General features: G+C 34.9%; 2 protein-coding genes across 2 annotated transcripts; both read left to right on the top strand.

Annotated features, from left to right (window-relative positions):
• The first annotated feature begins 2603 nt into the window (after window positions 1-2603).
• LOC130746649 (AT-hook motif nuclear-localized protein 22-like) lies at window positions 2604-4690 on the top strand. Its single transcript, XM_057599345.1, has one exon. The coding sequence runs from the start codon at window positions 3527-3529 to the stop codon at window positions 4448-4450; it is 924 nt and encodes a 307-aa protein (XP_057455328.1). The 5' UTR covers window positions 2604-3526; the 3' UTR covers window positions 4451-4690.
• A 7502-nt stretch (window positions 4691-12192) lies between these two features.
• Window positions 12193-14019, top strand: LOC130746648 (4-hydroxy-tetrahydrodipicolinate synthase, chloroplastic-like). The gene is made up of 2 exons (XM_057599344.1): window positions 12193-12349; window positions 12957-14019. Exons 1-2 carry the CDS (start codon window positions 12324-12326, stop codon window positions 13882-13884), a joined length of 954 nt encoding a protein of 317 aa, XP_057455327.1. The 5' UTR covers window positions 12193-12323; the 3' UTR covers window positions 13885-14019.
• Window positions 14020-14675: the final 656 nt, after the last annotated feature.

Here is a 14675-nt window from a genome sequence, read left to right as displayed (position 1 = left end):
AGTATAATTTAATAGTTGCACATCATACTAGTAAAATTAAATAAGAACAATCTAGTCAAATTATACTATCAATTATTGTTTTCTTACTCTTTGTGTCACAACCTTAAACTACAAACTTTCTGGAACGAAAGGAGTATTCACCTAACTATATATAACTTAAGTAAATTTATCAGTTGGAATTCTTTGACGTAATCTCTTACAATTTATAAAACTAAAAAAAAAACATTATAGCTCAGATTCTCAAAGAAATTTTCGATGACCAATATATAATTAGACAAGGTATCTCATAATTGCAAATCCTCATTGTCAACCGAGCAACTCCTGTTAAAACTCAAATACGCACTTGTTATGTGAAATTCACTATTGCTCATACCAAATATATTCTCACCCTAAGACAATTAATTCACTGATATCTCTTAAGCTAGACCTAATATTATCTCACGATGTCATGCTAGGCCATTGAAATCTAACAAAATTACTAAAACTCGAAGTACAGAAAGTAAAACTTTAACACATACCAAAATGATTGTTATTTTAACTTTTCACATATTTTTCAAAATGGTTGTTGTTTTGGAAAATCAAGACTATTTTTCACACTTTCTTCCATCTATAACCTCATGTAATGTTATATCTCTCACCTCTCACCTCGTACTTTCACTCATCACAATTTTCACAAATTATTTAACAAATAATAATAATCTTTCTCTCTCCTCAATATAACTCAACTTTAAATAAGGGTGTTTTAGTCAAATTATATATCAATTTAATAAGCTCTTAAATTGTGTGCATAACCTTATACAACAACCATTTTAGAATGGAGGGAGTACTATTGTGACCTAAGACATAAGCGTCATGCTTTCATACTAAGCTTATACCAATTAATATCAATCTCCCGGTATATCTATAAACTCGTGAAGCTCTTTAATTATCAATTGATTGGTTAGAAATATAAAACATAGAAAGAAACATCATATATGAAAGATTTTCATATACATTAATGAATGAATTTATAACAATCAGAGAACAAAGTTATGCAATCTCAATATAAAATAGAAAAGAAACATATATAAGGGATAGGAAATTAAGGAAGAGATGAAAAAAAAAAATCAAAGAGCAAAATAATTTTAATTAAATAGTTAAATCTTGAGAACAACTCTCGTAAGTAAGTACTTAATGAAGGACAAAACACCTATCAGATGAAGCTTGAACTATTGAATAAAAGTCTTCACCTCCACAACAAAACCCATACATTACATTTAGAGCTCTTTCCCTATTACACCCATATGTTTTGCTAGAACAACCACACAAGTATTTGCTTCTTGAAAAATATGATAAATTTTCTCACATATAACCACATTTCAAAAAAATTAAAAAGATTCAACTTGTTAACAAGTTTTTGTGATTTTGTTGAGACAATGTTAACCCCCGGAGACGCTCTCAATGGATAAAAGATTCATATTGAACTCCTTGCATAATTTAATGCTTGAGTGATGACTCCAACCTTCGCCAGAGATGTTTAAGGTAGAGATGAAACTTAAAGAATGAAGAAGAATCCAAAGCCATGCATATAAACTTTCTCAAGCTTTCTATGACCTTTTTGAGGTTGGAACGGTCCTCCCATGGTAACCATCATTGCTCCAGGGCTCCCTCTTTCAATCCTAGGCCCAGTGATCTCTCCTTTATGAAGTTCAGCTCCCGTTGTACATCTTGGGAGAGAAAAAGGAGATGATATAAGAAAGATATTACATCTTGGGAGAGAAAATGGAGATGATATGAGAAAGATATCAGTTTCTGGCTACTAAAGGTATAAAGGTTCTGGCAGTCTTAGATTTACTCGAGCGAGAACAAGGTTCACTGGAGCGAGTTCCTTTGTGAATGGTAAAGTATTTTGAATTGCGCGAGCGAGTTTCATTTGCAAAAAATAACGTTCTCACATGAATTAGTGTGCTTGAGTGAACTTTGAACTGTGTCTTCACTTCATCAATTACTTTAAGGGTTAAAATGATCGATAAATGAAACTCACAGATTTCATAAATGTCTAAAAATTAATTAAATATACGAAAAAATGACATTTATCACTCTACCTATTCATCCTTTCACCCAAATAAATTGGATGGCTATTTAGCGTGGGAAACTAATTAACACCGATGGAAAATTTTGAATTGTGCGTCTGTAAGTGTGGAGCGTCCACCATTTTAAAGGCAAGTGTCAAATGAAGATACCAATTTAGTTTTCAAACATGTATACTTAAAATTAAAATGCACAAATTAGTTCTTAAATACAATAAATTATAAAATTTAATTTGTTTGAGTTTCACTCTTACTTGAGAGTACATTATTTTATATATTTGACAACATGTATTTTTAATTGGAGGGGATTATATTTAAATATGGAGCATTCACATTTTATAAGCGTTAGCTCTTCCACATGAGTTTTTTTAATGCATACGAAAGGTGAAAAAGTTATTTTGACTTAAGATACATATATATATAAAAAAGATTAGAAGAATTATATAAGAAAGACAGAATTTAAAGAGGAAGGTTACAATATAGTAGTAAGAAGAAAGTTGTGAAGCACGGGATATAGCTGAAGTCTGAAGCATACCGATTCTGGGAACCATAAGAGGAAGCAATAATGAGTACTTCCAAAGGCATGCATAGAGATAGAGGTTGCTCCCTGAAAGAGAAGAAGGTGCAGAACAGAACAGAGAGAGAGAGTATGTGTGTGTTAAGGATATTGAAGCCTGAAGGACTGGTGGAGTAACATAAGTAAAGGCTTTTGGCCAATAAGTGAAGGACACTGAATAATGTGTTCTTGTATTTGCAGGCTTTTTGGATAGACAAGGTTACATTAGAATTGCATATAGCTTGAGTTATAGAGAGAGAAAGAGGCAAGCATGGTAGTGTGTTGAATAATTTGGGACCCTCAAGAGAGAAGTGTAGGTCCCACATCACCGCCCATGCGCACGCTATCTTATACCAATATCAAACCCATCATCGATCCAATTCCTTGGACCTAACCCTAACCCAAACCCAAATGGTTCTTTCAACAAAAAAAAAGCATCTAGCTAGCACCATCATCATCATCCCCAATCCCCTTATTAACCCAACACAAAAGCTCTCCAACTTGTTCTCTTCCCCCTTTTCCTTTCTTTACAATACACTCTCTCTCTCTAGAGATTACCTTATTTCCTCCAAACCCTGAACTACCTACCACCTCTTTACTTCCATAAAGCTAGCTATCAACACCAAATGGTACTTGATTCAGCTCAAAATTCGGTGGTGGGTTTTTCCAAAGCAATTTCCTTTCTCGTTCAAAGTAAGTGCTTCTAAGTAGAGCATGCGATAAGCTCTTCCCTTCCCACACCTCAAAGCAACCACACCAAAAAACAACAAAACATAGAATCCAATCCAACAAACTAAGAAACAAAACCAAAACTAGATCCCACCTATCTCTTGCTCCTTTCTATTTTTTGTTCTCTCTCTTCAATTTTTCAGGCTTGTGAGGATCAAAGCAAAGCAAGTCAATGGATCAAGTAACAGCACAAGGGCGTCCTCTTCCTCCTCCTTTTCTCACCAGAGACCTCCACCTACACCCTCACCACCAGTTTCAATCCCTTCACAACCACCAAAACAATGAAGATGAACAGCAAAGCGGCAATGGCAACTTGACCCGCGGCCAGAAGCGAGATCGCGGCGACGACAACGCCGCCACCACTCCCACGGGTGCTGATGTGAAAGATGAGGGCGGCAGTGGTAGCGGCAGCGGAGAAATTTCAAGAAGACCAAGAGGAAGGCCTGCTGGTTCCAAGAATAAGCCCAAGCCGCCCATTATCATTACTAGAGATAGCGCCAACGCTCTCCGATCTCATGTCATGGAGGTCGCCAACGGCTGCGACATCATGGAGAGCGTGACGGTCTTCGCCCGGAGGAGGCAGCGTGGAGTGTGCATCCTTTCTGGGAGCGGCACAGTCACCAACGTCACGCTCCGGCAGCCGGCTTCTCCGGGTGCGGTCGTCACGCTCCATGGAAGGTTCGAGATTCTCTCCCTGTCAGGGTCTTTCCTGCCGCCGCCAGCTCCACCGGCTGCGTCTGGCCTGGCCATATACCTGGCCGGGGGGCAGGGGCAGGTGGTCGGCGGCAGCGTGGTGGGACCTTTGCTGGCCTCAGGTCCTGTGGTCATCATGGCTGCTTCCTTTGGAAATGCTGCTTATGAAAGACTGCCCTTGGAGGATGAGGAAACCCCAGCTACCGTTACGGGTAGCGGAGGATTAGGGTCACCAGGGATTATGGGAACCCCGCAGCAACAACCGCAATCGCAACCACAACAGCAACAACTCATGCCGGATCCTAATGCTTCACTCTTCCATGGAGTGCCTCAAAATCTTCTCAATTCATGCCAATTACCATCTGAGGGTTATTGGAATGGCAGTGCTCGCCCACCTTTTTAACCAAATGTTTTCATGCTTTTCAGATCAGTTAATTATTATCTTTGTTTTGTTTTGTTTTTGTCCTTTTTTTCACTTTATCACTGTTCATTCTCCTTCTTCCTTTTATAACTTAGTTTACGCTTAATTAAAGCCTTTCTTTGATCTCGGTGTTGATGAATTGAAGAAGGATGTATAAATTCATGGATTTTTTGTGGGGTTTGATGATATTAATTGCATCTTAATGGTTGTTTTTCTCGTTCAGCTGAAATATTCCTAGTTGCTTCTAGTTGAAGCAGCAGCATCTACCATGTGCTTTCTCTTTCTATTTTCTTGTTGTAATTCTGGTACCTTGTCTGATAATTTATCAGTCAATCTTTGCAGAGGGAGGAAAAAAGAGAACGGTTTTCTTTCTATCTTCTTTTGTTCTCTTTTTTTGCCTTTTACCCGTTTGGGGTGGTTTCTAGGACTATGAACCTAGATTCAGATTCTAAATAGACAATCTACAAATAACCCCCCACAAAAAAAACATTATGTGTATGAGAGCTTGTTCTTAATTTTATCCATTGCAAGAAAAAGTTCTTGGACACAATAATTAGCTTCCTTTGTAGTTTGATACACACTAACTCACTCAGCCATCATCATTATCATTCACCCTCACTTTCTCTCGTACTAACACCCATCATTACATCCAAACTCTTCCCATCCTTTTCCAGATCCATGTTCCTAAAATCAGCACCATCATTACTGTCTAAGCTTTGTATAGTTTCATGGATATGTTTTCTCCTATTTTTAATTTAGGAATGATACTCAAATATATAAATGTTGCTGACACACAACAGACACATCAATTTTCTCAATATTTTTCTCTTCTTACATATATCATATCAATTACTTCTTTGTTTAATTTTTACATCTTTAATATTCTTATTATGAGTGCGCATCTATTGGATGTCTACCCTGTGTGAATGTCTACTAATCATTATTCTTTTTTCTACTAATTTTACTACACCACTACCACCCATTTTATGAGTTAATTAGTGCTTTTAGACTTTAATTATTGTTTTTGTCATGAAAGTTGATAACTCTTAGAAAGTAATTAACAGGTGTTGTGTGGACAGTGAATTTCATTCATTTCAAGGAATGAGGAGGAGAATGGGGGGTTATGGGCTTCACTCTGTTTGTCTGGTCTCAGTGTGATTAGGGTTTATTATGGAGGCAGAGAGGAGCATTGGGTGTTGGGTCACACGTGCGTGGCTCTGTGAAAAAAGGTTCCTTTTCGAGGCAGCAACCAGTAAGAACAAACAGACCTCAAAGAGCTTGCAAGCGTTAAGTGCCAGCCACCATTGGCACTAGAGAAGCTGTAAGTAAAATCAAAGTTGAGAGGTAAGTTAGTAATTATAATATTATTAAAGTTGGGAGGGGGAAAGAGAGATAAATGAACTCAGAGTTTTGTCTTGGTTATGGAATAGATGCTCCTTGAAACCCTAGCTCACTAGCTCACTGCCTCTTTACACTATTATTCCACCAGTGCCAACATGTGCTTTCTTTATATATTAGGATTAATTAGTATCTCATCTTTTCCTTGGATTCTATTCTTAGCTTGTCCATTTCCTCTAGCTGAACTTTTGGATTAGCATAGTCTTATATTATACCATAATTTTAAGTGAAACATTATTGATTAGAATGAATCCAACCAATCACTCGAAAATGTGTTCAGTCAGGGACGGTGAACACTAGCAATTCAACGACATGATGACTCTACGAGTCTTCATTGGTGGTGAGGTGGGTTGAACTTTCCAATGGTGGAAGATGTGAAGATACTTCAATGCTCAAGTTAGTCTAGGTATACGAATGACTTAGAACTAGAAAACTTACTTTCCACTCCTTCTTGTGGAGCTCTAAAATAGGATAAGGTCGAAGAGGTCAAGGTAAAGTTGATGTCGTACTCTGGCCTCTCCTCATAGTCCTTTATCATGGTACTTTCAATCATCTCGGGTATCAAATGATCTCATGTCTTGGTGGGTGAGCTGTCATTTGGTCAACATCGCCTTTCTGCCTAAGCCTAGGGTCGAGGGTTTCTGAGGGTGATTTCGTATTTCTCTGTACGCGCGGGCAACGCCTTTAGCAATGGTCCTTCCGATAGGAAACCTGCTCCCTAACTTTTGAAAGATGGAGGGTCAGATTAGAGCGAGCCGGATGCCAACCTGCACATCCTTGGGTTCGTGCTTGGTTCCTCCTTTAGGCGGGCAAGTGACGTTGGAGGTGGCGGTGTTGTTTTTCCCTAGTTTCCTTAATTACAAATTTTCGCGAAGGTTTACGGTTGAAACAACTAAAATTTTGATGTAATATGTGACTCTTCTCAATGTGTAGGGATCTCATATCTCGGTTTCGGGGGAGGGGGTTTATAGGGACGTGTTGGTCCTTATGCTAGTGTCTCAACGAGCTTACTAGGGGGCCTCAGGTCTCGTATGTCTTTTGAGGGTGTTTGTGGAATACATCAGCCCACCAAACCTGCGTCTCGGTCGGATAATTAATGTGTGGTTGGCATATGCAGTTTGCTGAGATACTCACATTGTACGATTAACCATATATGTACTCAAGATATAGTACTCTTTCATAGTCATCCAGGTACAAATAGAGTGGCATATGGGGCAATTGTCGACTGCTGAAACTATTATATTTATTTCTCTCTTCATAAAATATTTGAAGAGTCTCTTTGATCTTATTAAGACAAATGATGAAAGAGATAGATATCAAAGTTTTAATGTGAGGAAACATTCAAAAAAAATTCACAGGAGAGAATTCTAATCTTGAGTTTTCCGAGCTGCCTATATATAGAGATCAACACTTCCCAAATTAAGATTATTCACAATATTGTACATTACAAGAATCTTTTGCCCGGTTTGGAACCTAACTTTCAACATAATAAACGTTTATGCGAGGAATACCTTAACTCATACAATAAAGTCATTTATAGGGTTTCAAACAATAAGAGGGATTCGTCATCTACTCATAGAAAGAACATTAATTTAAAGCCCTTTATTTTTTTTATGGAATTTAAAGCCCTTTATCTTAGTTTTGAGCCCGATCTTAGTTTTGAGTAATTAAGTTCCAATATCTGAATTGAATCAGGTCAACAACTTTATCCACATATATAGTGACCCTCCCTAAAAACGATCGATATTGTTTCTATGAAGCCAAATGGACCAAACTATGGCTGCCCACACCGACCACAATTCCTCTTTTTCAGTATGAGTTTTTGGTGTCAAAAGAATCTCAAGTAAAGTGCATTCTACCATCTTCAAGCAACACAATTGATACGCCTAAGCAATTATAACAGGATATCCATACTGCCAAGGAGAAGGAGCCAAGAAGAGGATACTTGTGAAGAGGATTGTTCAACCTATGACCTATTTTATTCAGCTTATTTATTTAATAAGTTTCTCAAATTCGTTTATAAATAAACACTTATTACCATAAGTGTTTAATTAAACTGCTCACTCAAACACACCATATTTATAGCAGTAGCACTACTTGTGATGGGGTGGCATTTTATATTTGGACACTGTCAAAGTCACAGTTCTTAGTTCCACATCTGAAGAACATGCAATAAATATCATTGGACTTGCAATTATTTCTTCAATTGAGGAATACATATCCTATGACTCGTAATAAACGTGTACCAGTCACTCTTAATTACACTGAAACCCACACATCGTTTTTTAATTGTAGCAATACAAGCTTCTTAATTACCATAAAGAAAGAAATGGAAGAATCTTGAACTGGTCAGGACTTTAATTACATTGTTTAGAGTCCTTTCATTCAGAATCAGAATGCAGTTTCAAGGAATAAATTAGTACCGAGTCTTAGTTAATAATAACCTCAAGTTCAAGGTTAGAGCATCAAAACCATGGCATAAATATCGGCACGTAGCTTTAGCTCTTTCATGTTCTTTATCTTTAATTTCTTATTATAAGTTTGATACTTCATAGATTTTATTATACATGTGAATTTTAGATGTGTTATCTGCATATTGGTGGACCATGACTACTGTGCTTTAGATGATTATATACCTTTCTGCTTCATCATGGTGAGCGTTACTTGGAACCTTGAAACTACATTCAATATAATTTAAAAAAAAATTACATATAATAAGTATACATTTTATAAGGTAATAAGAGATTCTGAAATGATGAATGTTATCTTTATTCTACTTATTAGCTAGGTTTATCCTGGTGCATTAACATTTACGTACTCTAAGGTTAGTTTTTTTTTTTTGTTTAAACGAACTTCATTCATTAAGCAAGAGGGGGGGGGGTATTTACTAAGGTGATTAGACCCAGATATTAGGTTTATCAGCATGGCGCATTAACATTATGGTAAGAGTTAATCTGCTAATTAACCAAAGAAAATTCACCAGAAAGAAAAATCCTAATAAAATGAAAAGGGACATATATACAAGCGGCATGATTTTTTATTTTCTTTGGACAATTAAGCGGCATGAATTGACTTCTTTGTAATATGCTTGGGCCTAACATGAGAAGTCTGGCCCGTTTCAGCTGAGCTACATCATCAATTTTGATATATTCTTTTTTTTAAGGCAATTTTGATATATTCACACCTAGTTTTTGTTGCATATTAATTCCACATTATTACAAGTTTTAAAAGAAGACAAACCACAATAAAACTATATAAAAGCAACAAAAAAAAAAGTTTGAATAAACTTTCTTCACTGGCAACACATGTTGACTTAGTTGGTAATTAACTACCCTACCTCCCAAATTTCGGACGAATACTTGTAGTGAAAGAGCCTAAAAGTCCACCCTAACTTGTTCCTTTCTTTCTCTCCTCATTGTACCTTGCCTTTATTTTTCAAATGTATCCATGTTTCACTTTGCTTAATTTTTTTCAAAAGCTCCTCCACTACGCATTATATTCTTGCTCAATCAGGTAAGATTTAAGACTGATAAAACTGTTCTTAAATATAACTGCGTGCATTCAGAGGAGCTCGTGAAACCTCCCAACGCCACACTTGGTGGTTTCACTTTGCTTATTGATTACCTGAGAACAATAATTGAGGTCTAAATTTTGTCTATTTCAAGTTCTGGTAGAGGGAAATTCTACCAGAAGAACTTTCTAGAGGAAAATATAACAAAAGGCGAATAAGAAAAGATCGGGAGCAATGCTCAGATTTTTCATAATATTTCTCAATCAGATCTAATTTCATTTTTATTGTTGATAATGATACCTCTTCTTAGCATTAATAATGGTATATTATTTTAGTTTAAAGCTGTTCAGAATGATCTATTTCTAGTTTTCCGATGTATCGAAAAAATAATGATCTATTTCTTTCTTTCTTTCAATACACCAAAAATAAAAAATATATGAGGTAGAAGGGTTGCTTCATCAAGTCTTGGTTGCTTCAAGTCTTCAACCCATAACATAGTAGAAAAATCCAAAGATTAGAGTGGCCCATCATATTTAATATTTCCTACATAACAAAAATGCCTCAACAGTCTAGTCCAGCAAATCCAAAAGACCCACTACCTAGATATAAAATTAGATAGCACTAGAAACAATCGTTGACCCCAAAAAAAAAACACTAGAAATAATCCTTTTTTTTGATAAATAGAAACAATCCTTAAAAAATATCAAAACCAGAAGAAAAAACAATACATGAAGGTATTCCTTCATCATAATGATCTACTTAAATCGATTAAGGTTGACAAAAAAAAATCGATTAGGATTAACTCTTTGGAGGACATGCACATTTCAAGTTCAGAAAAATAAAGGTTTATTTCCAATTTATGAAAATAAGCTTTCAGTGTGCTGTTCAAATAACGCACCCATTAGGTAAAATTCCTCTGAAGTAGATAACAAAAAATCTATCTTTGTCTGAGAAGCAAATGCTATATTATTTAGTGTTATTATTGAATGATATAGCATTTGAATAATCATTAATTTTTATGTATTAACAGTGTAAAAAAATTTACATAGTCATTCAATTCAATCACATCATTCCATTTCCTATTTTAAATATTATTAAATTTAAATAATTGAATGATTGTGTAAAACTTATTTTCATTATGAGTGCATAAAAATTAATCTCAACCTATATTACTCCTTTAATTTGTTCATCCAAATGTGATTTATTTTTTGTCGTATATAGGAACTGGCTTAAAATTATATATGAAGTTACATAATACTAATTATAAAAATTGTTGTCTAAATAGTGCAATATAAATATTGAGTCAAATTTAAATGGAGGGGTTCCGTAACTAATAGTGTTGATTTGTAGTGTTATTTTCTGAATGTTTTATAATTTGCAATTTAATTATAATATTTGAAACAATTGAATGAATGGCACTCAAACCTTATCTTTTTACAAAGGTTTCGGAGGAATTCTTTATTTAAAATCCGGTAGACATATATGTTGGAGATGAAAAGGTCCAGTGATCAATCCTGAAGGATTGCAACTTACTTTTTTGATGTACTAAAAAAGTTTTCCTTGATTTGGAAAATAGACCTTGGCAAGTATGGAAGAAGATTATTTTGTGCATATCATGGTGTGTGTAAATAACTTCCCTTAATTTGTCATTGTCATCATCGTGGTTTGAAGTTGATGTCATATATTTTTTGGTACTCTATTTCCCTCATTTATAAGTCACTTTCACTTTTTTTTATAAGCTCACTTTTACTTAATTCTTCAGAATTAAGAAAAGTAATTACTAAAAACAAATTTTTATTAATGAATTTTCTCTATACAAATTTTTTTTTCTTTCAGAATCACACTATCAATTTCATATTAAATATAAGATTAAATTTAGAAAAAAATATTAAATAGTTTATTAAAAAATTCTCCAAAAGTGACTTGGTCGAGGGAGTAATGTATATATTTTTTTTCCTTAAATTATAAAAAGGGCCGACCTAAAGTGATCCAGGATCCATTCATGGGTCAGGCCAAAATAGATAGCTGGCCCATCCTTATAAAAGTTATACTATCGTACGTCAATGATTTTGAAATAATAAAAATTAAAGAGAACTAGGGCCACTTGTTCCCCAATTTTATTTCCAAATACTAAAAAATTAAAGATAAAGCTTTCAATAATTGCTTTCTGGTGTATAAATTTTGTCTTAGAGTGGAGTGATAAAATTCTGTTACGAATAAAATCAAGCAAGATATAATTAAAATAGGTTAGTGGTGAAAATCATGGAAGAATGCTGAAATTCTAAGAAATATAATAGTAATTTTTAGTTTCTTGTGTTAGTTGACCTAATTGAATTGATCTGGCCATCATGTAAGAACAAGGATCAAGTCTACTATGTGGTAGTAAGGTTTTGGGTTAAGTCTTGTAAATGTAAAAATCTTTATTAAAAATGTTAATTTCACTATAATGTGAATGTTTGTGACTCGAATATGATTGTTTTCCAATTCTTTAACATCAACAAGCTAGTTGTGCAGTGCTTTCAGTTGTTGTTTTTGTGGCGCAACAACTTTAAATTATCATAATTCATATATATTAGAACTCAAGTATCTCTTTAGAGATTTTATTACTTTCTTTTTTTAAGGAATAAACAGGGCCAAAATTTTAACATATTCAAGGAATAATAATGTTATCACAACAAAACAAAGTAATAAAAATATAAAAATTGGGTGTGATAAAGAGTCATGGGTTTGAACACTGAGAAAAAAACTAATTTACCAACATTAAGAATAATGTTTATAGTGTAAATAGTGTTTTGCAATCTATCAACTGAGACTAGTAAGATATATATGCCCCTCATCACTCAAGTTAGCCATCTCACTCTATTTCCACACATATTTGCATACTACCCTCTCCGATTCTCCCTCACTTCCAACTCATACCGTCCACACAAGTACATTTGACGACCAATGAGCATCTCAGAGCTGAAAATGAGGTGGGTTTGAATAATGAATCTGCTGCTCCATTTCCATTTCTTAACATCATTCATTCTAATCAGTTATTTCGCATGTTATGCACATAATTCATATGTGCTTTTAGTAGATTAAGTTGGAAAATTTAAAACCTCTGCTCTTGATAGAATTTCTACAAGTGTTTCAGAATTGATTTTCTAATCAAACTTGTGACACAAGCATCGATGAGCTTAATACCATGTTCGAGAAGTTTCTCTTTTTTTAGAATCAATTTTGAAATCCAATAGTTATTTACAGAAGTTTCTCCCCATAATTGATAGGACTTTAGAATCAATTCTAGAATGGTTTCCAATCATGCACTTAGACAATAACATCTGGCTCTAATCCTAATTTAGAACTTAAGTAGTATGTATTTACAAGGCTCTTATATTTCATCTATGTATGTAGCTTAAATTTAATTGCAAGTCCAGGTATATACAAACAGTATCACTGTTGTTTTGTGCACAAATCTGAACACGATATCCAATTTTTTGCCATTAAGTTTGCAAGCATCATAAGATCAATCTAAAAAAGCTAAATAGGAAAATCTGTTCAAGGGAATCAAGTTTCATATGCCTACTTTATTTACAGGAATTTGATTGAGGAAATAAGGAGTCTAAGGTTCATAACTGCTGTTAAAACTCCATACCTAACCAATGGCCAAATTGATCTTGAAGCATATGATAACTTGGTGAAAATGCAAATTGCAAACGGGGTTGAAGCAATTCTTGTTGCTGGCACAACTGGTGATGGCCAATTGATGAGTTTGAATGAAAAAATAATGCTAATTGGCCACACAGTCAACAAATTTGGTGACAAAGTTAAGGTAATTGGTAATGCAGGAAGCAACTCCACATCACAAGCAATTAGTATCACTGAACAAGGTTTTGCTGTTGGAATGCATGCTGCACTTCATATAAACCCTTACTATGGAAGAACCTCAATGGATGGCTTGGTTGCTCACTATAACAGTGTTCTTTCAATTGGTCCTGTGATCATATATAACATACCAACAAGAACTGCTCAAGATGTTCCTCCTAGTGTGGTTGAAAAATTGGCAAAAAATCCAAACTTGGTTGGTGTGAAGGAGTGCTTTGGAAATGACAGGGTGAAATTGTATGCAGATAAAGGGATTGTTGTGTGGACTGCAAATGATGAAGAAAGCCATGATGCTAGATGGGAATTTGGGGCTGTTGGGAATATGTCTGTTGCTAGTAATTTGATTCCTGGTTTGATGAGAAAACTCATATTTGAGGGGAAGAATCCTTCACTGAATTCAAAGGTCATGCCTCTGTTTGACTGGCTTTGCCTGGAGCCAACCCCAATTGCTTTGAACACTGGTCTTGCTCAACTTGGGGTTATCAAGCCAGTTTTTAGGCTACCATTTGTGCCTCTCAAATTGGAAAGAAGGGTAGAGTTTGTCAAATTGGTAAAGGAAATTGGTAGAGAGCATTTTGTTGGGGAAAAAGATGTTCAAGTTCTTGATGACAATGATTTTATCATTGTTGGTCGATATTAATCATGTATGGGTTTGTATGTACTTTCCAAGGCATGCCAAAGTTCAAAAATCAAATAATGTACCATAGTGTGAGTCCAAGTAAAAACAATGTGTGATTGTTTTAAGGCAACCAAATAATTGATAAGGTTTGTAGAACTATTTGGTTCCTTTTATCACCAAAGTTTCTCATCGCCTTCTTAGTCAAAATTAAGATGCACACCTCTAAGTTCTTAGTCTTCTGTAATAGATGTTAATATCCCTAGTGTTTTGTCTTTTTTATTGACAAAAGAGAATAACAGTATTACAGGAGTACAAATATACTCCAATTCATAAGGTTGTGCTTGGATGGATGAATATTTGAGAGGAATGTAATTTTAGAGGGTATTTAAAATATTTCGTATTAAAATATCATGTTTGGGTATCTAATATATGGAATTTTCAAATGACTAACATTTAAATGAGGTATTTTAATCAATGAAATCTGAGTTAATTAGAATCACCTCAAAGTCGATGGAATTGTGAGAATCCCTCGTCTCTCACTCGCTCGTCTCTAAATCATAAAATATGAGTCTTGAACCATAAAATTTACCCTAAACTCAACATGAACCATAACGAAAAAAAACCTAAAATCGACCAAAATCCCTAAAATTGACGATAAACCCGACTCAAACCCTAAAATTAGCCGAAAGATCTAAGATCAACCAAAAATCTAAAAATCGACACTAAACCTGACTCGGACCCTAAAATCGGCTGAAAACCCTAAACCGGACCTGAACCATAAAATCGGTCAAAAAACCTAAAATTGACACTAA

This window comes from Lotus japonicus, chromosome 3 (assembly GCF_012489685.1).
Source record: "Lotus japonicus ecotype B-129 chromosome 3, LjGifu_v1.2".
NCBI lineage: Eukaryota > Viridiplantae > Streptophyta > Magnoliopsida > Fabales > Fabaceae > Lotus > Lotus japonicus.
Note: the sequence above shows the minus strand (reverse complement) of the source record. Positions and strands in the feature narration are given on the sequence as shown.